We start from the raw sequence: 24,906 nt of genomic DNA on the forward strand, positions 1-24,906 counted from the left end.
CATGACAAGGTTGTTTTTTTTAAAAAATAAATGAGAATACATGTGTATTTTTGGTTTTTTTAAGGATTTCTTCCTTGCTGTCTAACCAGGTGTCCTGTGAGAGTAGTGTGTTTAGTCAGATATGTTTCCATTGACTAGTTTAAAAATTGAAGTTTGAGCTACCTTGCGTTGTATTTTATTGTACATGCAAAGATACTTCTGCAGGGCTGTCTGTATAATGTGGAATTGGTATGTGGACCAGCTGTGTATAATTATCTAAGATTTTTTGACTCAGACTGTCAGATGGCCAGAAATCAGTAGGTATGCACATGTCAGCATATTACAGGGTCTATGGTCCAGATTAATTGGCTTTGAACACCGTATTTAGTAAAGCAGCCTTCAACAGAAAAACCTCTGTGAGTACCAGTTAAATTCTTTTCTTAGTCATCTCTTCCCTACTAACTTTATTCACCTTCCTATGGACATTAAAATAACTTGTCCGTGGAATAGAGGCTGGTAGCTCTGTTACTGAATTTTCATGCTTTGGATTTCAGATTTGCATGGGCAGATAATTGCCATGATTCTTTAAAGCAGTGGTCACTAGTACTTACGAAAATGATTTTCGTATATACAGCTGTTACTTTCAGAAAACAGGTAAAACTTCAGAAGTTTAATCTGTGCATCACATTGGTTTTTGGAATTCCTGTACAAAATCCAACTATATCATAATGCTTAAAGCAGTTCTAAAAATATTTTTTCTTTAATTAAAGCAAACAGTATACTTTCGTTGTCATAGTGAATGAGGTCCTTGCCTCTCTGTTTTTGTTATAGAGAGCCAATGATGAGGGCTTTGAGGGCTTTACTAAGGCTGAAACATTACAGTGTGAAAACAATGAAATTAAAGTGAGCGATGGTGAATGTAGGCAAATGAAAATCAACTAACTCCCAACTATTTTAGCATCAGTGGTCATTTTTATGTGTTGCAGAGGACAAACCCAAAAAAGGCAATTTTTGACTCTCATGTATTTTAGCCACTCAAATTATTTTATACATTACTTTAGCTGAACTGTTTTTTTTCACTCGTTCTTACTGCACAATTTTAACTTCATGTGTTTTTTTGGTGGAACTAGTATTTACTTTGATGCTTATTGTTTAGTAAGTGTCATCAGTAAGAAAGGAATTAAAAAATGACATATGTTTCTGTTCTGGAAGATTTTATTTTCTATTTATTTTCAGATGGTTTCTTTTCTAGAAGTACACAGAAATATGTTTATGAACCATGCTTTTATAGGGTCATTTTTTGTCACCCATCTGCAAGCATTCTGAACTCTGATCGAGCATTATTGGGTCTCACTGTGATGGTCTTGATAACATTTTGGGATCATTTAAGGTTCCAGTTTTGTTCATAACAGTTACTCATTTTGTGTGGTAGGTAGTATGTTTAAAGGTATTTATGGAGAAAAACGTATTAAGCAATTTAACTCCTTAATGTTCCATTCTGTATTTTCATAGTACAGTCATTTATGTTAGAAATCAACTACACTTGGCTTGTATTTTCACGCAGGAAATAGATGTTAGGATGACTGTTTTCAAATTATGCAGTTTGTGTCTTCTTGTTTCGAGGATTAGGACCTTAGGGTTCTTGTGCTTGTTAAAGTTGGTAGAAGAAGCTCCAATGAACTAAATATGACTGTATATTATATTTTTCATTTGAGAGGTAGGAGGATATTAAAGCACAATATGGTAATTTATATCTTTGGTGACTGTAAAGTAAGTAATAGTGGTCTTAAAGTAGAAATAGTTTGAAATAAAATATCAATATTTTACAATAGGGTGTTTTTCTGAAGCAGCTTATATTTTGAATTGCTTCCTTCTGGATGTTATTATTCAATATATGTAACTTAGAAAAACCCTGGTTTTGTTGAAAGAAAATTATTTTTTGTACATGACCTGTACTCAAGATCTTGAGTCAGGATGATGTGTTCTTTTCTCTCGGTTCTGCTCAAGGTTTATAGCAGAAGAAAAACTAGATGTTCCACTTGAAGAAACAAACAGTAACAAGGATGAGAACTAAGCTGTTTTCTCAGGGACAGATTCTCCCTTTTGGAGGATTCACTTTGTTCTTAAGGACCTCCCAAAACAGGATTATGTTAGTGGTATTTTATTGAATGGTTTCAGAAGGACAAAAAGGAATTTTACTGTAATTTTAAACTATAGTTATCTGAAACATTTAAGGTACATACATGTTTTGTTGCTCATTTTGGATTTGCATTTGTTTTTCATTCATATGTGTAAATTCTGTGAGTTTGGGTCGAAGTAGCATTATGCAATATTCAGTTATTCACAATTCAGTGATTTTTTTTAATTAGTGATTTTTTATGCTTTTTAATATTAAAATCATCTTTGCTTTGAAGATACAGAGAAATGATGCATGCCTTGAAGAATGTCATGATGGTTGTGATAGAATCTTTGATTAACAAGTTTGAAGAAGATCGGATGCGTAATAAGGAGCTGGATAGTAAACCAAAGAAAGAACGTCAGAGTGGCTATTACACAGACAACTGTTCTGACAGTGACTCCTCATTCAACCAAGTACAATGTGTTTTCTCTCTATGTTACGAAATAAGTGTGGCACTGCAAAATTGTTAAGTTTCTGTCAGTGGAGACTGAGAACAGCCCTAGAAAAAGTTCATCCTTTCCATCTGATATATCTTAAACCAAATTAATTACCTTTCTTTCACTTTGAAGTACTAAGCTTATACTAGCTATCTAACCTTTAGACAGCGTATGCTAGATGAGATTAATGTGATGCCCGTATGCTCTAAAGTACCTATTCCAGTTCTGCAAAGAAAAAGATTAAATAATGGTAAAAATACATCATCTAACATTTTGTGATTTTACTTCAGGAGCCAAGTAATGTGCAGTTCATTTCTAGACTACTGCACTATGCCATAGTACCTACTGAATGAATTATTATAAGGAATTCTATGAAGATACAGGAAACTCAAGTACAGCAAAGCACAATATGTAACGCCAATTTTGTTGCTATAAATTTAACTTTGGGCAAACAGCAGAAAACATTTAGAATGTTGACTTTAATATTAAATCAGTATAAATGTTGAAGTCCTAATTATTAAAAGAAAATTAGATATCAGAAAGACTGATGATTTTAATTGTCTGCTATTCAGTTTAATAAAATATACTAATGATCATTCTATAATGTGTATTACAGAGTTACACGTTCATGAGTCAAGAACAATTACAGCTGCTTGTAGAAAGGCTTGACCCTATTCAGCCTAAGGAAGTAAGTTTAAAAACAGAAAAAAAAAGGTTAATACAAATGAATATTTATGGCATATTGGAAAACAGACTGTATATACATCAGAGTTCACATGTACTGAAGTGTCTTTGTTAGTTGATATATCTTGGCTTCAGTGCAGCTGCTGCTCTGCAGTGCAGTATTTCATCATTCATAACTATCTGGTTCAAAAATTAGTGTTGCAGGAAGTATCTTTTTTGTTTTGTTAGGAGTCTGTATGCTACAGATGTGTATTTTTAATTTAGAAAAAGTCGTTCTGTGAGAAATAAAGTTATTGACACTTATTTTCCTGTATATGTGTCTCTTACCCTTCTTGGTAACTTCTGTGTTGTCCTTTGTGTTATCCCTATCAGAAGAGAGAATTGCCTGCTGATTTGCCAGTAAGCTGCTGCCAGGTGGAATGTATAAAGTCCAAGTTAGGTTTTTTTCTATCAGTGGCAGTACTAATTTGGGTCTCTAACCACCAATCAGCATCAGCTGCTGATATTTTTGAAGCTTGGAGAAACATCATTTTGAGAGTGTTGTCTTAGATTTATTTGGGATTGTCTGGCAGTTGAAAAAGGCATGGTAGGTAGGAACTGGTATAAATATTGTGATCAAGTTCTATTAGAAAACCAGGCAAAAAGTCTGATGCTATTAAATATTGTTAAAATTTCCTAGAGTTTCTTTCAGGAATATGAAATCTATTACTAGAAATCACTTGTCTACCAATAGAACAAAAAAAGTTATTTGAGATTATTTAGATTATAATGCTGATGAAAATTCAGCAGTAAAACACAGTGTCTAATAACTCTGTTTCCACTTTACTGACATTTTAGAGAGCTGCTAGGCATGTTTGTATTACTTGGCCATATTTTCTTATATTCCCTGATAACAAAGTATTTGATTACAAGCAGAAAATAGAATATAAGTCTTCTATCTAGTATTGAAAATGTATATAAAATGGTTTTGTTGCTTCTTTAAATATATGTTTGGTTTTCTTTTTTTTCCTCAGTGGTGTAGTGTTTTGTCTAAACTACCATAAAAGTATAGTAAAGAGAAATATTCTGAAATTCCTTATCTGTGCTACAGCCAGATGCTGTGCCTTCCTGCCTCCAAATTATATTTTAAATTACATATTTGAGAGGTTGCTGTGAATGGGTTTGTGATGTTTATCTTTCTGACTACTTCAGGTTCGCCAAGAAGCATTGCAGACACTGTGCTTTGCCCCTCCCTCTGATGTACTGAACTTTGAGAGTTGGCCAAATCTGCGTAAGCATCTGACCATGTCTCTGTCAGATCCTGATGCAACATTCAGTGTAAGCTAATGTTCTGTGTTTAGTTATCAGATGTGTAGCCATAGTAAAGAGTACTGAAGAGGAGTAAGGAGTTACTTATCTACTATGAGTAATTCAGCAGATTCCCAAGACATTTTATTATGAGTGTATGTATCACACAAACTCTTCTTGAAGTAAAAGAACTATATGATTCCAGTAGGTCTTGATTTAAAGGATTACAACAGGATTTCAGTAGGGTTTTTTAGAGACTGGAGCATATCTTTTAATGGGAATAAAGATGTTTGAATGTCTTCTAGCAAACAGATGTAAAAAAAAAAAAAAGACAAAACTATTCTGTAAAACATGTCATGTTAATATTTCCTATTTAAGTCATATATATGCTCCATGTCGATGAGAAAATGTTACATAGTAGTATTACACAGGCACTGATGAGGCAGCTGCTTAAACTTCTTTTAGATTATTTATTATCCCAGTTAAGCCTTGTTTTCTTTTTCTTGGAATTTTAAAGTGATTACCAAATAAATAGGAAAGTTGCCCCACCTGCTGTCATTTATTTCTCTTTCAGTTTAGAAGAGCTACGGTTTTTTTTAAACCAGTGCTAGTTAAAGTCACTGTTATGTTTAGTAACATAAAACCATTAACGTTAATGGAAAAGTACAGTAATATTCTCTGATCTACTTCTTTGTATTTCAGTGATGGTTTGCATTGGTACTGTCAGTTAAAGTATTCGAGTAAAATTTCCTTGGACTGTAGGTTTCTGTGCTCCCAAACTGTACATTTTTATAGAATACGCTCAACACCTATAAATATATAATACTAAGAATGATGCCACTACATATTGATCATTGTGCAATAATAATACACAGTAACGTGACTATTTAATAATTTGCTTGCTTTTTCTCTCTTAGGAGAAAATTCTTAGGTTCTATGCAAAAGCTTTTTCTTCTTCTCCATTTAATATGACAAAAGATGTCTATACAAGTTTAGGTATGTGCATTTGATTACATTTAAGACTTGATGAGTTATGTACATCCTGAAAATAGATTAACTTTTATAATTAAGCTGTAAAATAGCCTGTTTTGTCACTATTTTCATGCTGGTGATTTTTTTTTTTCTTTTCTTCTGTTTTAGCAAGACACTTAGAGTTGTACTTCCTTTCTGGAGAATATTCTCTTCGTATTTCAGCTGGTCTGGATGTATCTAACAAAGATATAAATTATTTACTTAAAAAGGTATAAATGAACATTGTGTATGTTTTTTTATCATTACTGAAATTTTATGCATTATTTATTTTTTTAATTTTAGTAATTATTTTTTCAGGTCCGCCTTTTAAATGAGTACCAAAAGGAAGCTCCATCCTCCTGGATTCGTCATCCAGAAAAGTATGTCACCTTCAAAAACCTGTCACTGTTTCTTAATTTAATGATTTTTGGCATGTAATTAGATACATATAATTTTAGCAAAGAGTTGATGCAGGATGCAAAGATGACTGGTCAGTGATAAGGGATGAAATAAAAATAGTGTGGGGGAAGAGTTGAATAAGGAGGTTGCATAGGAATAGTCATGAGTCATGTTAAGCTGCTTGCTTATCTTTTGAAGTATCCTAAGTGCTTTTTAACAAATATAATTTGGATGTTTTACAAAGTAACGTGTAATATTTAGGACTTACAAAACATGTAATAATTTGGGACAATACACATGGATGTTAGTATCAGTTTTATTCATGGTAATACAAAGAATTAATATGCTTAGAAGATGAAATTAAAGGTAATGTTGTTCATATTTATGATTTATCTAAACAAGGTTTAAGGTTTTACAATAAATTTGTTCCTGAATGTTACTGGTGGAATAATTTAAGTTAATTGTTTTTTTGTATTTGTGTCACAAGGTACATGGAAGAAGTAGTGGAGAGTACCTTGTCACTTTTGTCAGTAAAAGATGAACCTAATCATCCTGCCTCTCCAGATTTTTTGAGTCCAATCTACTTCTTAGCTCTGCTAGATATCAAAGCAATATGGTTTAAAAAGTGGACGGTAAGTAAAAAAAAAAAAAACAAAACAACCCAAACCCCCATAAAATTTTCATGTTTTAAAAACTTTTATTCATGAGTGCTATTATCACAGACCTATTGTGTCCTGATAACAACCTATAATGAGCACTGTAATTAAGGAAGTTTGGGGTTTTTTTTAGGCATTTATGCCCTTTGCCCTTTAAAACTACTCTCTCCCTCCGTTTCTATTCAGTTACTAGTTTTCATAGAATTTCTGAGAACATACTGCACTTTGTGACTTCAGTCCTTTTGTCATAATTGACTGATAGCCATTAAAAGATGCACATATTCTGGAAGAAGTGATAAGCATGAAAGTACAGTTATATATATGATATGCTACACACAACTTGCTAACCTCCAGTGGACATTAGAGCTTTTTGCAGCCTACCATGTAGACACCTCTAATTTAGGATTACATGGCTATGTCAAAACACTTAGTCTTAACATTTCAGCGTAGTTATTGTTTTTCTGTTTTACTGCATGTTCTGCTAACATTTTTCTAATTACTTTTTTTTCTTGTGTTAAGTGTACTGCAAACAGAAGGCTCAGTTAAGTATAATACCTTTTCAGACAAGCTGAGGTTTGGTACGTCGAATATGTACTGTGCACAAGATTCCTAATAACAGAACATAATTGGAGATAATTTCTGCTTTTTAATTAAAAAATAAAACTTATATGTTTGAAGTTGACATTAGGTCTTCTTTTTCATTTTAGCATGCATATTACAGCAGAACAGTGGTACTTAGGCTTTTGGAAAAGAAATATAAATCTTTGGTAAGTATTTCCAAAGGCAAATGTACTTGGAGATTGTTCTTGCTTTGCACATTGTAGTTTGAACATTTTTTCCCTTTTTTCCTTTTGTCAGAGCTGTTCCATGTTGTTTAGCTAGATGAGCCTTTTGCTTTTTATCTTTTTAGTTTCTCTTTGCTTAGATAAGTCATTGTTAAATACAAAGGTATGTGACCAGATCTGAGTAACGGGAGATTTGGAAGTTTTACAGCAGGTGTTTAATTAGGATTATTATTTATTGTTTCCTTATGTTGTATTCATATTTAGCATTATTTCTGACAATGTATAAAAATAGCAAATAGTGCATGAAAAACACCAGAAACTCTATGCTGAATTTAGATTTTTGATGGAAAGAGATGAAAAAGCCACCATTGTGTTCTTTAAGTTGTGATATGAAGCATTAAGGATTCATAGTGTCAGCAAGATAAATCAAACTGGGAAAACATCTTTAGTAATGTAGGTGTTAATCCTATCACATATTCTGTATGGGCAGATCTCTTCACTGGGGTGGAAGCTTCATTGATTTCAGTAAGACCAATATAGATGTGTGATCCATTCATATACACAGGACTGACTATATTTTGTAAAATCTTGTTATACAAGTGAAATACAATGTAAAACCTTAAGATAAAACCTCAAGATGGGAGACAAAGATACAGGCAGCTATTAAGAGATGTTTGTCTCATTTATCTGTGTGCATAGAATAAAGCACGTTCCATGGAACAAAAAGTTTATAATAGGAAGTCTATGAGCAGCATAGTCTAATTTATAAGCATAGAGTAAACATCAGATTATTTTTTTATTATGTATGTCTGTATATTTTACTTACACTTGTGAATAAATCTTACCAGCTCCAAACTGTAATAAAGCTAAAGGTAGTTCTTTGTTCATATGAACAATACTTGCGATTCCTTTCTAAATCTATGTTGATAATTTTAAAACTTTTCTATACATTGATTAGATGATAATGCTATGATAATGATACACTTCTGCAAAGAACAGGAATAGCACTGACAGCATCCAACAACCAAACTTACAGTTTAGTAAATATGTTCAAGACAAAGTTTTTCATGTGTGGAAAATGAAAGTCTTCCATAGTAATGACAATATGGCAATCATTGCCATTAATGTGTCTAAATACTTGCATGTTCTCTGTACTCTTTTTTTCATAGATTGTCTTAATGCTTATGGAGCTGGTAGTGTGATAATGTAATAATAATAGTGATGTATTTTAATAGCTCTGTAAAATTTTGCCTCCTGTTGGGTAACCCATCCAAAGCAATGAAACATGAGGTAATTGCAGTGAAGTGGATATTCAGGTTCTTGTGTTAAAGGACAGTACTTGGATTCAAGAGAGGATGACTTTATTGTAAAATGCCAGGTATTTTATTATTTTCTGCTTTTTTCCCCCCAGATTAGTGCAGCTGTTCAGCAATGTGTTGATTATTTTCAATTTTGCAAGGCATCAGTTAATAAAAATTCGGGAGTCGATGACTTCTCGCAGCAGCATCGTAGTGAGTATATTTGCATGTCTTGGATTATGTACCCATACATCCACATTCTGTAGGTCTTTGCATGCTACCTCAAGAGGAAGACATTCTATCTGTTCTTTTTCTTCCCAAAATATTGTGTCTGTCTTCTGAGAGAACACTGATTGCAGTCGTTAGTTACTTGGGCTGTCTGTCTTTATATCTAAAATGATACATGTATGTTGCAGGTAGTAGCTAGGTACTGTAAAGTAAACTGAAAGTCAAATTGTATTTTTTTGGTTTTATTGTTAAAGGTGATAAGCAGAACTTTTCTTACACTGGACCAGAATTGCAGTACGTCTATTTTGTTCATTCACTGTGCCTTTTAGGAAGATTGTTGATCTATAAGCAAGGCCGAAATCTCTTTCCAGTACAGCTGAATAATAAAAAAGGTAAGGGGAGGGCTGAGGAAAATGGAACCTGTTGAGAAACTCTTTATCCATACTTAATATATGTCTCCACTGCGATGTTGTGGACATTGCTGAACAGAATATAATTTTGTGCCTGGAAACCTTTCTTAAAAGTTAGTATAGGCAATTCTGAGCATCAACATAGTTTTTTAATCTTTGATGGATGTGGTTGAATAGATCATTTTTGTCTTTATGTTTAATACATGAATTTCATGTTGAAGGATAGTTGGGTCAGTGTGTAAGTAATTCAGTCTTTCTAGGTATGAGTAATATCTTCTGTCAAACGTATTGATATAATTGGTTGGAAGAAAGACATGTCCAGGGACCAAAACTGTTATTCAGGTGTGAAACAAAATCAGTATTGCAAGCTAATTGCAAATTGAAAACAATTGCTCTGCGCTTAGCCTATTCATATAATCAAGGTAAAAACAATGCTAGAGGAAAAAGTTGGTACATGTGAACAGAAATGTTGGTAAGGACAAAAGATGTGGAATGGAAAAGCCCTTTGATATCCAGGGAGATGTGCATATGGTGATACACTGTGCAGAGTTGGCAAATGCAAGTATGTGAGAGAAATTTTAGTGTTCTGTTACATTAATATCTCTATGAATTCAGTGTAGAATTGAAAACATTACTGGCCACTAATTCTGAGACTTGTCTTTTGAAGGTATTTTGTCCCTCTAGTTTCAGAATCAAGACTTAATAGATCCACTGTAGAGCAGTTTTGAGGAAGAAACATCTACTAATGGAGTGCTTTTCTCAATTATGGATTAGCTATGTAACACCATTCAAGCAGTGGTCCGTTGGTGATGGTTGTTTTTTTCTCTCCCTTAGAAAAGTAACAGTCTCACCATCTGTCTTTGTAATAGTGTCCTTGGCTTCACAGATAGCAACTTTTCCCTTACAAATTGTCTGATTTATTAACATAATTACATTCAACTTGGAGCAATAGCTTCCAATCTGCATTTAGCTATAAGTTTGTTGTTGGGAGCAAGGTCAAGGCTTACTAGTTGATCATGAAATACCTCGGTAGAGTCCCATGGATGCACATGTCCTTTATTTTATCGGGTGCACACATGTTGTTTTTCTCAGTAAAGCAAAGCACTGTTTAGATATGTTTGCAAGATCCATTTCATTTGTAAAATGAAAGTTGCACATTAATTTGCAGAGTACTTTCCTCTTTTTATTTTTTTTTTTAATAGATCGTGTATCCATAACCGATCTGTTGGTATTGTTTATTCAGCTTATTTATTACTCCCCAAGTTACCCAAAGACAGCTTTGGCAGCACATACAGGTAAATGTTTGTGTTTAATAGATGCTAATACATATCATTGTTATGAGGCATGTGGTAACTTCTTTTGCAGTTTTTGATTTGGGTCTGTTATTTGTGCAGCTTTTTTTCCTCCCTTCCTTACCTTTCCTTCTTCCCTGTAATTGTGTTAAATCAATGCTTAGCAAAATTATAATTCAGAAACATCTAATAAAACATAAAGATATGTTTGTTTAAGTTAAAATACTAATAAATACTTCTTGTGTTCACCAGACAATTATTCTCCAGCAAGTCTTGTTATGGAGATTCTGCAAGCTTTTTGTGATCAAACAGGATGTGCTGCTGAATGTTTATATGCCAATGCAGTGATAGATGCCCTACTTCGTCCTGTTCAAAGTTTACTGAGTGGCACACAGGTTTGTAGTAATCTTCCAAATAATTCTGAAATCTATAGAATGTTATCATTTTTCTGTGTTTTCTATGTAGATTTATTTAGACAAATAGCAACTTCTGTAGTATGTTCTACATTAGCTGTCATAGTATGCCTTAAGTACTGTAGGTTATGATTGATTGACAGACTTGGTTTTCTTGAAATCTTGTGAATGGTAGCAAAAATCACTTGAGAGAAGCACATAGCTTTTTTTTTTTCCTTCTGATGTCTTTTGGATATTTCTTGGACGTTTGTTTGCTCTACCTGCTATTTAAAAGGCAACCTACTTTTATTCCTTTTTAAATTTTTAAATTTTTAAATTCAACTGGCAACGTGAAGTTAAGTGTTCTCAATAGTTAGTATAGGTAAAATAGGTAATTCTTTGTGAAAAATTATTATTTTCTCAATTGGTAAAAGGAAGAGTGTGGGTTGTTTTCTTTTGTTTTTGTTTTTTTTTTTTAACATTTCTATCAAAATGGTAAAAATCTTGGGAAACGTTAATGAGGTTGTTAAAAGTCTAGTTATAATTTCAGCCTGTGTTATTTTGTTTTGACCGAGATGATTTAATTGATCTAGGTGACTGTAAGTCTCAAGACAGAGAGGCTGTGAGTCTGAAATGCCCATGGAGGAGCCTGAGCTGTCTTACATAAAGAGATTTTGAGAGTATTTAATGGCTGAGAAATTCCAAATTTAATTCCCGAGACTCATGCTTGCAAAGATGTCTGGGTCCCTAACTTAAATACCTCATCTAGCTTCTTAAAACTGAATTTAGTCAATATCCTTCTGATTATTTTTTCAGTGCAATTTGTTTATTCTTCAGAAAAGACTCTATTCATTCCTGAAAATATGTTTACCTATACAAAAATGGTATTCAAAGATATAAAAAATCAGATTCAAAGTAAATATTTTAAAGTATTTATTTCTGTAAAGCTTAAAACAATAGTCTGCATAAACTTGATCATATCAATAATTTAGCTCTTCTGTGGGTGTCTGTACTGAATACAGTAGCATTACTTAGACATTTTATTACAAGGCTATCTATGGATGCTTTTGCAAGATTAACACTTTAAATTGTCTTGTTTTTACTATACGTTGCAAAAATTCAGTGCCAAGTTTTTCAAGTACAAAAAATGACCAAACCTGCATATGCTTTGAACACTGATAGTCAAATTTAAAAGCAGTACTAAGGCAATACTTCATTGATTTTCTGTGATGGAGGCCTGTGTAATCCCCCAGGCAGTCTCTGTGGTCATGTGGTATTCTAAAGCATATACAGCTGTCTCTCTTTATTATAAATTAGTAGTTAAAAGGAAATTACCTCAACTTTTAACAGTTTTTCCCTTTCTTCTTTTTATTTCTGCTGTGCTCAGCTGTCTCTTGTATGTGGCTGAACTCTTACCAAATTGTTAGCCCTCCTGTGACTTAGTAACTGTCTATTTAAAAAAATACCATGTTCAGAAATACGTAATGCATGGTAGCTGTAGTGGGTTCCTTATGTTTTGTGAATCTGGAATTTGTTGTATTTGTTCTAACAAAGGTGCAAACTTTTTGTATTGCACAAAATGGAGGGGATCTAGACTGTTGGGTAAACTGGTTACTATCACTGGACCTTGTCTGCTCACCTTGGTTGGGTATGGTGCCCAACCATTGCCTCTGCCCACCTTGTTATCATGCTCAGCTCCTGGCTTCTCATCCCTTGCAGTCCATCCTGCCCTTGCTGCTTCCTCACAGGTTCTTTATGAAACACCCATGTTCTGCTTGTCTACCATTGGAATATTGACTTCACTTATTAATAAGAAATGGCCAATTTAACATTAATTTGGCATTCATTAGTCATGATACCATACTGAACAGTCTGAATCGCTGAATTAGATGTTCAACTCTGCTTGATTACAGCCTAGTTGTGGCTATACAGTGCTCTGATGTAAATAAGAAATTGGTAGAGGACTTTTGCTTTGCTCCAGTGGGGAAGACTTTCCTTATGATTCCAAAGCAAATGGCTGTTTGGGTCTACTGCAGCCTAGAAGTGAGGTGGATACAGAAAATCTTGGGAACTGGAATTGCATTTCTAGGCAAAGTTGCCAATGCACATGCAGCAACGAGGGACTTAGCAAATTTCACACCTTGATTTGGGCATTGTTCTTATACCTCTAGCTGGCATTCATGGTGGAAAAAGAGAAAAAGGAGTTTAGAAAAGTCTGTTCTCTACTTCTGTGCAGTAATTGGATTCTACCATATCATTAAAAATGACAGTTATTGTCGTTTGTGATGAAGATGTCTGTGTGATGGTGTTTGAACGTAGGCTGTTTACTTACTTTGTTTAAGCCATTAAGCAATCATTGGAAAGGAGACCTTCAGGTTCTGCATACATAAGCCAGACATCAATAAACAGCTTTCACGAAATCCTTGAATTTAAACCTTTTTATTTTTCTCTTCCAAATAGATGTATATAAATTGTCTTGAAACCACTTTAATTGATGTAGCTGATATTTTGGCAAGGATTGCTGCTGTAGAAGATGGTCTTTCTCTTCTTCTTTATGGAGAAAATGAAAAAACTGCCAAAGAAGATAGGTAAGAGTGCATTAGCAAATGGCATTAGTGAGTACTTTAATGAGTTACATTAGTCTTATGAGACTAATTTTCTTGGTTTTCATTTATCTATAATGTCATATGTTTTGTTTATGTTTGGAGTACAACATCTGATTATCAAGCAAACTAGTAAGTGTTTCAGAGAATGTATTAGAGAGGTGTATACCAGGTGAAATGACATTTCAAAGTTATTAAGGAAGATTTCTGTTCTTTTACTTATTCATGCGAGAGCTTTCCTTTCTCTGAATGTGGTTCAATTGTATTTATCGTGCTACTGTTCAGGCCAAAGGCCTCTCTTCTCAGTTTTTTGTTTGGTTTATTAGTGGGGTTTTTTTGGTTTTTTTTTAGACTAAATATTACAAATCAACTTAATTTATTGAAATAATAGATTTAATGTACCATTCACTTTTCAATACATCTAGTAGAGACAGATCTTGTATCAGTAGCTGGCATTTGTAACGCTGTACCTAACTTAGGATCTCTGTGATCCTGTGGGTAGTATATTGTTAGGTGATGCTAAAACTTGAAATAGGGCAGTAAAATTGAAGCTAGCCTTTAAAAATATCTAAGCTGCAGGTCATGAAAATGTTTGGAATATGTGTCTTCTAAGTGGAGGATTCTCAGAAGCTGCGTATGTTTTTAAGGGGGGTTGGAAGTAAAAGATAGTATTTTGGAGGGAGTTGTGCTTTGCATTGCAAACCTAGAAGACTTCAGAAGGAGATCTCAGGTAGGAAAAAGGAAGAACAAGGACAGATTTTGCCTTAACATATCCTTAACACTGGTCAAGCAGAAACCAAAATGATTTTCTTGTTATACTTCCCAGCTGGACTCCTATAAAACAGTCTGTGTAGTTCATGGCTATGTGGGCTGGATGGAAGACAGTAGATGCATTTTTGCTTTATGTAGACCTGTAGGCAAAATAAAATCACTTGCTGTGTATTTCTTTTCTTCTGACAGATGTTAACAAATTGTTACATAATTGGCCCCTGCCATAGTGGGTCATTGTTTCTTTCCATAATTTCTTTTCCTCTAGAAAAATGTAAATAAGTTTAGTCATAGGATTTGTTTTGAGGCTTATTTATGACAAAACCCCAACATTTTAAAAGTGTTCTTTTATTTCTAGTCCTACAGCTGTTCATGTAATTGTTCCATTTACAAAGAAGCTTCTCCATGATGATATTTCTCTTTTATCTGGAGCCGAGCTTTTGCCAGCTGTTAAAGGAGCTTTCATTTTCGTGTGTCGTCAGATGTATAGAACTTGTGAAGGTCTGCAGATATTACTTCCTTATGGCTTGCATGAGTCTATAGCAGAGGCCTGGAAAAAGGTAAATCGTGTTTTGGATTAGGGAGACTGAGAAAAAATCTAACTGTAAGAGATTCAGCTTATGTAATAGTTGGTCTTTGCTTCAAGTTGCTTATGTTATATGTAAGTAGTGAGATAATGCTTGGAATTGTTAGAATGAAGCTCTACTTTTCAAGTTTTCCTTCTCTATGTCAACCCAGCAGAAGCTTAGTTTGAGACTTCTGTGCCTTAAGATTAAACCAGGAGTTCTCAAGATGCATCAATGAGATTTATCATTCATTGCCCTTGATGCTAGGTGTCACTTGATGTCATGATAGCCAGTGTCCGCCACAGATCTTCTCTTCACTCTTGGTTTGGGATATTTTGAAAGGATAAACTCCTAAGCTATGGTCTCAGTAATTTTTAGGTTAAACTAATTTATTTTGATGGGAGATAGGGAGGAAAAAAGGAGATTCCAAATACTTGACTTAAATAGTTAGATGCCACTGAAATATTCTCAAGAGACCATAATGAGAAGTGCCAGGCAGGAGTGGTTGTCTTACCTATGTACTTGGATATCGTATGAAATGTAGGATGTGTACTTCAGCTCTGCTTGAAAGAGCTTGGGTCCAATAATTCTGTCTATTCTATTTTCTGTTATAAATTTACTGAACAAGGTATATGGATCACTGCTTTATTCATTAAACTTTTCTATTTTCATTTTTCTGCTAATCATATGCAGTGTGAAAATTCTTATCTATTATAAAAAATTAGTTAAGATGGAAAAATGACAATAGATGCTGCAAGACCATTTTTCAAAAAGTTTACACTGAAGTAAAAGTCAAACATTTGAACCATTAAAATAACATTGGCAGCATTTAGGTCAGGGTAGCATGCAAAGCTTCAGCTTTGGCTTCCAGCTAAACTGAATGCGTATTTAAACTATAGTTATTGGAACTCCTAATGGAAAACCAAAATTTACCTGTGTTGTTTCACTTTATACTGAAAAATGGAACGTTCTCATTTTTTTTTCCTTCTCCAGTGATTGTAAAATATTTTCTTAGAAAAGGAGCAGACCAAGATGGAAGAAAAAAGTGGCTAAAAGATTTTTTTTTTCTTTTTTTTGAGTCAAGGAAGTGGGAAAGAGATTGCATGCAAGGGAAAGAGAATGGAACAGCTATTCTTCCTGTCAAATGGTGTATGCTTTTATTATGATTAGAAATTTCAAAAACAGTCACAATGTAAACTGAGGCAGAAAATATCAGAAGGATAGAGCATGAGAGACTTAAATCAGCAGCTAGTGGATATTTCTCTCTGCTTTCATATATGAATATGGTCATGAAATAATACATTTTGACTAAAAATATTATTACTTATCCTAATGATGTCACACTAAAATCTCATCAAAGAATGCTGCTTTTGAAACTTACATTTTTCTTTGCATTGAGAATTTTAGGATTTTATTGAATTAAGGAGTTTAGTTCACTTGAATCATGCTGTGATTTACATAACTGTCTGTATTTCTGTGCATTTTTGTTGCGTAACTGGGCAGTCTTGAGCTAACCTGTTATTCTAATATTTATCACAAGCAGACTGTTCTGTGCTTTGAAGGGACATATCCAGTTATTTGCTCTAAAGCACCACAGCATTTACACATGCGCAAGAGAATTCTTTGCACATTAAAATCCTTTACTATGGTATGGTACATCATTTAGACAAATTGTTTTCATGCATACAGGATAAGTAGGATGAATGTGTTGAATTTTAAAAAAAATAATGAAACATTTAACTGACAAAACGCCATTTCTTCACATTGCTTTGGAGGTCAAATTGAGACTGAAGTGGAATCTACCTATTCAGGACTTCAGGAATCAATGAGTTAGTACAGGAAAAACACATTTTCAACTCTACTGTTTTGATTAGTTTTTAAATTATTTCCTGTCACTGTTCAATTTTAAGACATCGACAGTTTATAAAATATTCTGCCATTTATAGTGTAGCAAAAATGGTGGAATTCAGACTCTCCAAGCAGTAGTGACAATTTTTTAATGGATAGACTGGTAATTTGTTTACTCCTTTTTTGCATGTCTCCTGGAGTTTTAAGGCTGATGAAGAAACAACTTCTTTCTTGACAGATTCTGCTGGAATTCTGGGACAAAATTTACACAAATGATAATAAAAGGGGAACTTAACAGATCCATGGCAACTGACTAGTTTGATAGAGGAATCTTTTATGGATTTATTAGGTTGTGTTTCTAAGAGCATAAATTCACGACTGCTCACTTTCACTTGAATGATGCAATTTGCTTTTTATCCCTAGAAACATAAACCAGCTTAAATCATTCATCTGCAACATACAGTGCTTTTCACACCAATTATTTTAAAATGTCTGATTTTAAATTTAAATTAGAAACTCATCAAATATATGTAAGTATGTATATATATTTATCTATGCCTGTAGCTCCAATTGTATGCATACCAATTTAGATAAATTTATATAATTTGTAAATAAATACAATAAAATTTGCAATATTACATAATACATTTTGTATTGAGTTGTTGACTCCAGAGGCTGTTATTTCCATTACCTGTGACAGAAGTGGAGTAAAGAGTTGCCTTCTTATTTTTTAACATTTATTTATTTTAATGATGATTTTTGCTTTGACAGTCTCCAGTTAAAAAGTATAAAGAAAAGAATTTTTTGTTTTAAGAATTCTAATCATTTTTTTTAAAATGTACTAACTTTAAAATGGTTTATACCCAAGGAAGAAATAAAAAATAAGCTTTTCTGGAATAAAAGATGTAGTGGAATAATTTATTCTGTACCAAAGTCTAGACTACAGCCTGATCATCGTGTTTTTTTTGATATATAACAAGAGAACAAGCAAGATCTGGAGTTTAAAAACGGTGTAAATAAACAGTAAAGAGGTATTTATTTATTTTTTATTTCAGATGAGTTTACTTTCAGAAAGAGTACCTACTCCTGTAACTGGTGCAGACTTGACTTCATCGATAAGTCTAGAGTCAAAAAACGTGTAAGTTGATGCTTAATTTATGCACATGCATAAGTATGAAGACATACTGCTAGTTTATTGACAACTGAGGCATCTTATAACCCTGTGTCTTTTTTACAAAAGCATAGTGGTAGGTAGAGGGAATGATATTGTCCTAGTGTAGGTGTTTGTAGAGTTACAAAATTGTTCTTGAACTCTTAGAACTTCTGTGGCTTACAGACTTGTGTCTAATTATGTGAAACTTGATCTATAGTTGACTCTGTCTACAGAAATTAGTTTGAGGAAGATGTGAATTAGAAAGCATAAAACAAAATAGCTGTTAGAGTTTATCTTATGGCTTTGACATAGTGCTAATTTAAGATGTTCAGCTGGATGGTATCTAAACCTTCAAAATATGCAGGAAGATTGGCAGCATTCTGGCTGAAAGTCTGATACATATTAAATGAAAGGCATCCTTCCTTTTATACTAAAACTTAATGTCCCTTTATAGAAGTTTGTATGCATTAAGATGGGGAATATACAAATACTTGTGAGCCTGAAAATTCAGGGTGATGTATGTGTTAGTGCAGAACCTAGTTAATTAAGTAGATTTCATGTAAAATTTGCGGAGATAACTCAACAGTTATTACTCCAGTCTGTGGTGGTGGTGGCATGTGAACTGGTTATGTGAATTCCAGTCTAGTGGCAAAAAGAAATCTAGGGATGCCGAGCTCTGACTGAGGTGGCTGCTACTAATAACTACCATTGACATAGATTTGTGGGTTCATAGAATGGTTTGGGCTGGAAGGGCTTAAAGATCATCTAGTTCCAACCCCCCTGCCGTGGCCAGGGACACCTTCCACCAGACCAGGTTGCTCACAGCCCCATCCAGCCTGGCCTGGAACACTCCAGGGATGGGGCACCCAAAAGTTCTCTGGGCAACCAGTTCTAGTATCTCGCCACCCTCACAGTAAAGAATTTAATCCTAATACCTAATCTAAATCTTCCCTCTTTCAGTTTAAAGCCATTCCCCCTTGTCCCTTTTAAAAACTCCCCCTCCAGCTTTCCTGTAGGATATTTTAAGTACTGGAAGGCTGCTATAAGGTCTCCCCAGAGCTTTCTCTTCTCCAGGATGAACAACCCCAACTCTGTCAGCTTGTCTTAACAGGAGAGGTGCTGCAGCCCTCTGATCATCTCTATGGTCCTCCTCTGGACTCACTTCAACAGGTCCATGTCCTCTTTTATATTAGGGGTGCCAGAGCTGAATGCAGCGCTCCAGGTGGTGTCTCATGAGAGCAGAGTAGAAGGGGAGAATCACCTCCCTCAACCTGCTGGTCATCATTCTTTTGATGCAGCCCAGGATACAGTTGGCTTTCTGGGCTGTAGGCGCACATTGCTGGGCCATGATGAGCTTCTCACCTACCAACACTCCCAAGTCTTCTCAGGTCTGCTCTCAACCCATTTTATGCCCAGCCTGTGCTTGTGCTTGGGATTGCACAAGTTCCTTGCACTTGGCCTTGTTGAACCTGTTGAGGTTCACATAAACTGCAGTTTCCTCCTGGCATCTAGATTGTTCGCTAACTCTGGAACAAGACATGCTGATATATTTCTGGGTGAATTTTTTTGCTTCTGAACATGACTTGGCAGGGATTCTGCAGAAGTGATTAAAATTTTGGGTAGTGGTTGACTGCTATGAGAAAAGCTGTATGCTGCTTGCTGGTGATACGAGTAAAAAATGGGAAATGAGAGCTAGAGATGAGAATCCAGTAAGCAAATGCTTTTGGAGAAGCAGAACCACGAGTCTCGTGATACCTGCAGGGATGGTACCCATTCAAAGATAGTGTAATTGCTTCCTTTTTCTTTTTTGGGCATAGAATATTTTGCAGGGCAGGAGGGTATCATCATACTTCATACTTGCAATTGTTGTTCTTGCCGTGTCTGTAGAAAATATTTTCCATTTACTGTAGTTAGTATGTGAAGCTATTGTGTATATATTGCACCTTATTTTCTTAACTCTGTACTAATTTCTGGCAGGAGCCTTTATCTCCTTAAACATGAGTTTTTATTAGTTCCTTATAGTGTTTTTACATTGGTGGGAAAGTCTGTGTCTGCTTTGCCAGTTTGCAGTTGCCCTGTTAATACCTTAAGAATTGGCTGGTGTTAGTAAGTCATAAGTACGTTTGAGGTTGCATAGTCTTTTGGGTTCCCTGTTACATTGTCTTTCTGTTCTGTGTTCCTACCTAACCTTAGTTTTGCCAGGATGAATGTGAATATTTGTACAAAATAGAATCTAATACATATTACAACTTTCCCAAACACTTTTTTTAAACTATCATAGTGTAAACATTTAGAATAAGCACAGAGTCTAGTGAATGAAGTGGTGTTGGTTTTCAAAGTTAGAAAGTTTAGTTTTTCTTTTTTCACATGCTTTTTTACATAACTTTTTAAATTATTTTATTGCTACTCTTGCAGTTTGTTATGGGAAGAGACTTTGTTAGATGCCTTGCTGAATTTTTCTGCCACACCCAAAGGACTGTTTCTGCTTCATAGTACAGGCGCCATAAATGACTGTGTGAACTTTATATTCAGCAGTTTATCAAAAAAACTCGAGGTAAGCATTACAGAGTCTGTACAGTTTTTCTTTCTTTTAATGATTATAAGAAAATAAAGAAGAAAGAAAATAAGTCCAGAAACAGTTTTGTGACTTATTTTTTGCAAAAGTTAATTTAAAATATATCTTATCTTTGAGATTGGTGCTACACTGATTTAAGTTTGTTGGATGTTGCTTATCTTCAGAATGTCAAGCATATATTTAGTTTTTCTGACTTTTTACTGTAAAGTTTGAAATGCTAGGAAAAATATTTTTTCTTGTTTTCACCTAAGTGCAAGTTTTTCTATACTATGTTGGTAGGTAGTGTTGAAATCTAGATATGCTAGACACTCAAAATGTAATAAAAAATTGGATAATATGCATTTTGGGAGAAAAAACATGATGTTGTAGTCATCCTACTGAATGTGTGCAAAAAACATAATACATTTTTATTCTTTCCTGATGTATCATGTCTCAACCATAGTATTTTGCATTTAAATTTTGATAAGATATTCAATAAAGATGTTTGGTTTGGAATCTGACCCTGCTAAGTCTGTAGAGGATGAACTGTTCAAATCTTAACCATACATTGGATTAAATTCTGTAAATAAGTGTAGGAAAGATCAATATTTAAGAGATCATTTGAGGGTTTTATGCCCTCTGAATATTTAACACTGTGCTTTTATATTTGTTACTAACAGACTAATGAATATGAAGAGTTTGATAATAGAGTGATTGTTACACAAATGGCAACAACACCAACAGGTGCAGTAGCTCTACAGAATTCAGGTAAATTGAAGAATGATGCTATTATGAATAGTTACATTTATATTCTGGAAAGGATCAGTGGAGTGGAATAATCACACAGAATTAGCAAAGACTGCTTAAATGTCTGTTGATTTTTTTCTTGGTAGAATTTTTTTCCCCCCAACTTTTAAGTCATTCACTTGATGCAGAGTTTAGGTGTTGTTGGTTTTTTTTTTAAATTGAATTATGCAAATTTTTTACTTCATTGGTTTATATTTCCAGAATTTTCCTGTATGTGCATGAAGACATTTATATCTGTTAAAAAAGAAGTTGCTAAAAATTTGCAAGTGATTTTTATTGACCTACAGATCAGAAATAATAACTGTTGATTGCTGTAAGTTGTATGTACTTTTCCATGGTTACTGACTGCTCAGAGAGTGAGAAACTGCAAAGGCCTGAATGTCGTTGGTGCTCCTATACAACAGTGAAATGGAACTGACATTGTCTGAATTGGCAATTCTTGTATGTCAACCCATATGACAAAGGTCCTTCAGATTCACTCTCAAATAACTCAACTGTTGTCATACCATGCAGTGGTCTAGGTAGTCGTTATGTTAAAACTAGAATCTTAGCAATAAAGTAAAGCTACTTCTTAAGTTGCTAAGGAAATCAATGAGGTACAAAAGTTGCAGATGCTCTCTCCGAGTATCTAGAAGTGGCTGCTGTGAAATTAAAATGACTTGAATGAAAAACTGTCAGAAAGGCAGGCAAATTCTGCTGGTCAAGGAAACTGATTGTTAGTTGCTCATTATTTAGGCCTCTGGGATCTTTCAGAAAGCAGGGAGCAGATCTACTTGAGGAGTAACCCATCTCTTTGTTAAGGTTCTCAGCCAAGTTGTTTCTTATGTCCCTTGGTGTTAAAAACAAATGATAGGCCAAAAATAGTCAGCATTGATTTTCAAACCTGCGTAGAGGTTGTTTAATGTAGATGAAGTTTGTAGCAGGTTTGTAACATACATTTGGAGGTTTCAGAGTTAGATGGCTGTCCTTCCTCCTCTACTTTAATTTAACGTGTTAAATTCAGGTAATAATGCTTCTCTTAAAAAGATTTTTGCAGTCCTTAACTTTTCACTGTGGTATGTTTTCATTTATTAATGAGTTATAATAAATGTGTATTTTTAGAACCACAGAGCCAATACTAGCTAAGCCTTGACCTGTAGCAGTTAACTTGTTCGAGGAGGTCAACAGCTCATTTACATGGACGATATATAAATATCATCCCACTCTAGTATAGCAGTCTTTGAAAACTCTTGCTGTATATTTTAGATTAGATATAAGCAGACCACTGGAGAAAGGCAATTTGACTATAAAGGACTGAGAATAGCAGAGTAACCCTCAGGCAGTGTGTCTTGTGAAATTATAGTTGACAATTTAGAGAATTTTGAAAATATGAGTTAGAATTGTGATGTAAAATGTTTTAAATATGAAAATATTTTTCTGATATTCTTGCCATTCTCATGATTAGAAGAAAAATTTGTTTTAGGCTTTATAAAGGCACTTGTAACTGAATTATGGGCTCTTTTGGAGTGTGGAAAAGATGATTTGAGGATAACTCAACCCAAATGTACTCCAGTTGACCCTATTGACCAAAGCTGTCAGAAGGTAAGAAATTACTTAATCTTCTGTACTGGCATAGCAAAAACAGTGCTGTATTTCAGGTAGGATGATACCTACCTTTCTGTAAGCTTTTATTGCAACTATGCCTGTTTTTTTGCCATGTAGGGCAAAATTAATATAGTACACTAGTCAAACGATGACTGATTGAAAGGATTCTGGTGCTGCATGGCAGGTTGCAGTGCCAAGGATCCATTAAAATCAATACAAAATAATAAATAACAATCGTGGTCACAACGGAAAATCTTAAAATACTGGCCATCAGTTCATATGTCTGATTACTGTAGTAAGATCATGGAGATTGACATGTTGTAGAGTATGCAGTGTCTTTGTATTTTAGAATTATGTGCTAAAGAAAATATTGTAATTTTCAAATTTTTTTATACAATTTTATAGATAATATATATTTTGTAGACATTACTGCCCTTTTAGATTTTACAGACACCTGTCAGGGTTTGCAGTCTTATCCTGGGCAGATATACATATGTCAAGTTCAGCCTACAAAGAAGGATAAGAACAAAATTAAAGTAAATGGCATATAATTGTTTATGTTTACTTGGTTATACTTAACTGATCAACGTTCCCTCGTTCCCTTTTGCCCCCCCCTTCCCCCACTTTTTTTTTCTCTAGGCTTTTCTGTCTCTGATAAATATGCTCACTTACCCTGCAGTTTTTGAGCTCCTGAGTGAACGAGATATACCAAATAAACCAAAGTATTCACTCCGCGAAGTACCTGCAGATATTATTGTAAGTACACATTTATTCTGAAGGAAAAATAAATACATCTGTGAAAAACTTTTTCTGAGAAAATTTTACTGCAATAACAGAGTAAGCTTTTTCTTTTTCCTGAAGGATTTTGAATTTTTCTGCATTTTGTATTACATACAGCATGAGGGCAGTATATGCACATATCACTTCATGTTAACCTAAATTTTAATTTTGAAATCCTAAAGATAATATAAAATTTGATGCCTAATTTAAAGATCATCTTTCCTGGCTTGTGTTAGAACTGTGTTTTTCCATAGAAAAAAAAGTGGTATACATAAACACCTCTGTATGTGCATGCAGTTACATACAGGAAAATGCTGTAATATCTATACTTTAATTTCATATAATACTGCTTTATCCCACTATCTGTGGATTTAAGCAAAAATTTAAAAAAAAAACAAAACCAGAAAAAAACAGTCAAGCTTTCTTAATAGCATACATGATTCACACACAAAAAATCACTATTTGTGAAGTTACTTATTTAGACATATTTCAATTCTAAGAAAATCAGTATCTCTATTTCTGTATTTAGTATTGGTTTGTGCTGGTTCATCCAACTGCAATCCATAAGGTTTTTTTCTCATCTACAAAGCACAGGCAAATTTCATCTGTGACCTTAGGTGGCAGTTAAAATAAGATTTTTTAATCTATTGAGTTATCTATTGAATTCCTGTTGTATTAAAGTTTTTATTTAGCGCAAACTCTGTATTGGTGATAGTTCAGTTGTTTAGACAGAGTATATCATAACAATGTATGTTATGTTTGGAAGGGATATTTTGTAGTTCTTTTTTGTAATACTGTTTTGATGATTTCAGGAGGAAGTGGGGTGATAAATTCCATTTTTTCCAATTCACTCAAAGTTGGTATGTCCACTGATGGATAGTTCTGTTCAGTCAAGTTTTCTGAGGCACTGGGAGCTGGGGAGATAAATGTATGTTGAAGGTGATACATATTTGAGAGCTTTCAGATTAGGGTAGATATTAAGTAATGATTTTTGTGACTTTTGAAAGCCTATGTTGTTTGGCTTTTGAGGCACTTCAGTGTTTTGATGGATTTCTCTAGGTTTCCAGAAATAGCAATACTGATACAGTTGTTCAAAGTTCCCTGAGCAGTTACAGATGTTTTGGATGGGATTTGTCTCTCTTAACTACTGTGCAACAGGAGGGGGTTGTAAGCCTAAGCGAGACATCCAAGATTATGTAGTTAAAA

The 24,906-nt window shown here is 34.1% G+C and overlaps 1 protein-coding gene across 3 annotated transcripts in view; it reads left to right on the top strand.

Moving 5' to 3' along the window:
- Window positions 1-24,906, top strand: part of TBC1D32 (TBC1 domain family member 32) — a 104,257-nt gene that overhangs the window by 18,715 nt on the left and 60,636 nt on the right. For all 3 annotated transcript variants that reach the window (XM_080389073.1, XM_080389074.1, XM_080389072.1), the window contains 19 exons: window positions 2,394-2,571; window positions 3,212-3,283; window positions 4,471-4,596; window positions 5,484-5,562; window positions 5,707-5,807; window positions 5,896-5,957; window positions 6,464-6,608; window positions 7,340-7,399; window positions 8,829-8,928; window positions 9,198-9,335; window positions 10,556-10,648; window positions 10,898-11,040; window positions 13,498-13,625; window positions 14,767-14,968; window positions 17,878-17,960; window positions 20,391-20,529; window positions 21,210-21,297; window positions 22,799-22,917; window positions 23,560-23,676. In XM_080389073.1, coding sequence (XP_080245199.1) covers window positions 2,394-2,571; window positions 3,212-3,283; window positions 4,471-4,596; window positions 5,484-5,562; window positions 5,707-5,807; window positions 5,896-5,957; window positions 6,464-6,608; window positions 7,340-7,399; window positions 8,829-8,928; window positions 9,198-9,335; window positions 10,556-10,648; window positions 10,898-11,040; window positions 13,498-13,625; window positions 14,767-14,968; window positions 17,878-17,960; window positions 20,391-20,529; window positions 21,210-21,297; window positions 22,799-22,917; window positions 23,560-23,676 — 2,173 coding nt within the window. The remainder of the gene's footprint in view (window positions 1-2,393; window positions 2,572-3,211; window positions 3,284-4,470; window positions 4,597-5,483; window positions 5,563-5,706; window positions 5,808-5,895; window positions 5,958-6,463; window positions 6,609-7,339; window positions 7,400-8,828; window positions 8,929-9,197; window positions 9,336-10,555; window positions 10,649-10,897; window positions 11,041-13,497; window positions 13,626-14,766; window positions 14,969-17,877; window positions 17,961-20,390; window positions 20,530-21,209; window positions 21,298-22,798; window positions 22,918-23,559; window positions 23,677-24,906) is intronic.

This window comes from Falco punctatus (assembly GCF_963210335.1).
Source record: "Falco punctatus genome assembly, chromosome: 5".
NCBI lineage: Eukaryota > Metazoa > Chordata > Aves > Falconiformes > Falconidae > Falco > Falco punctatus.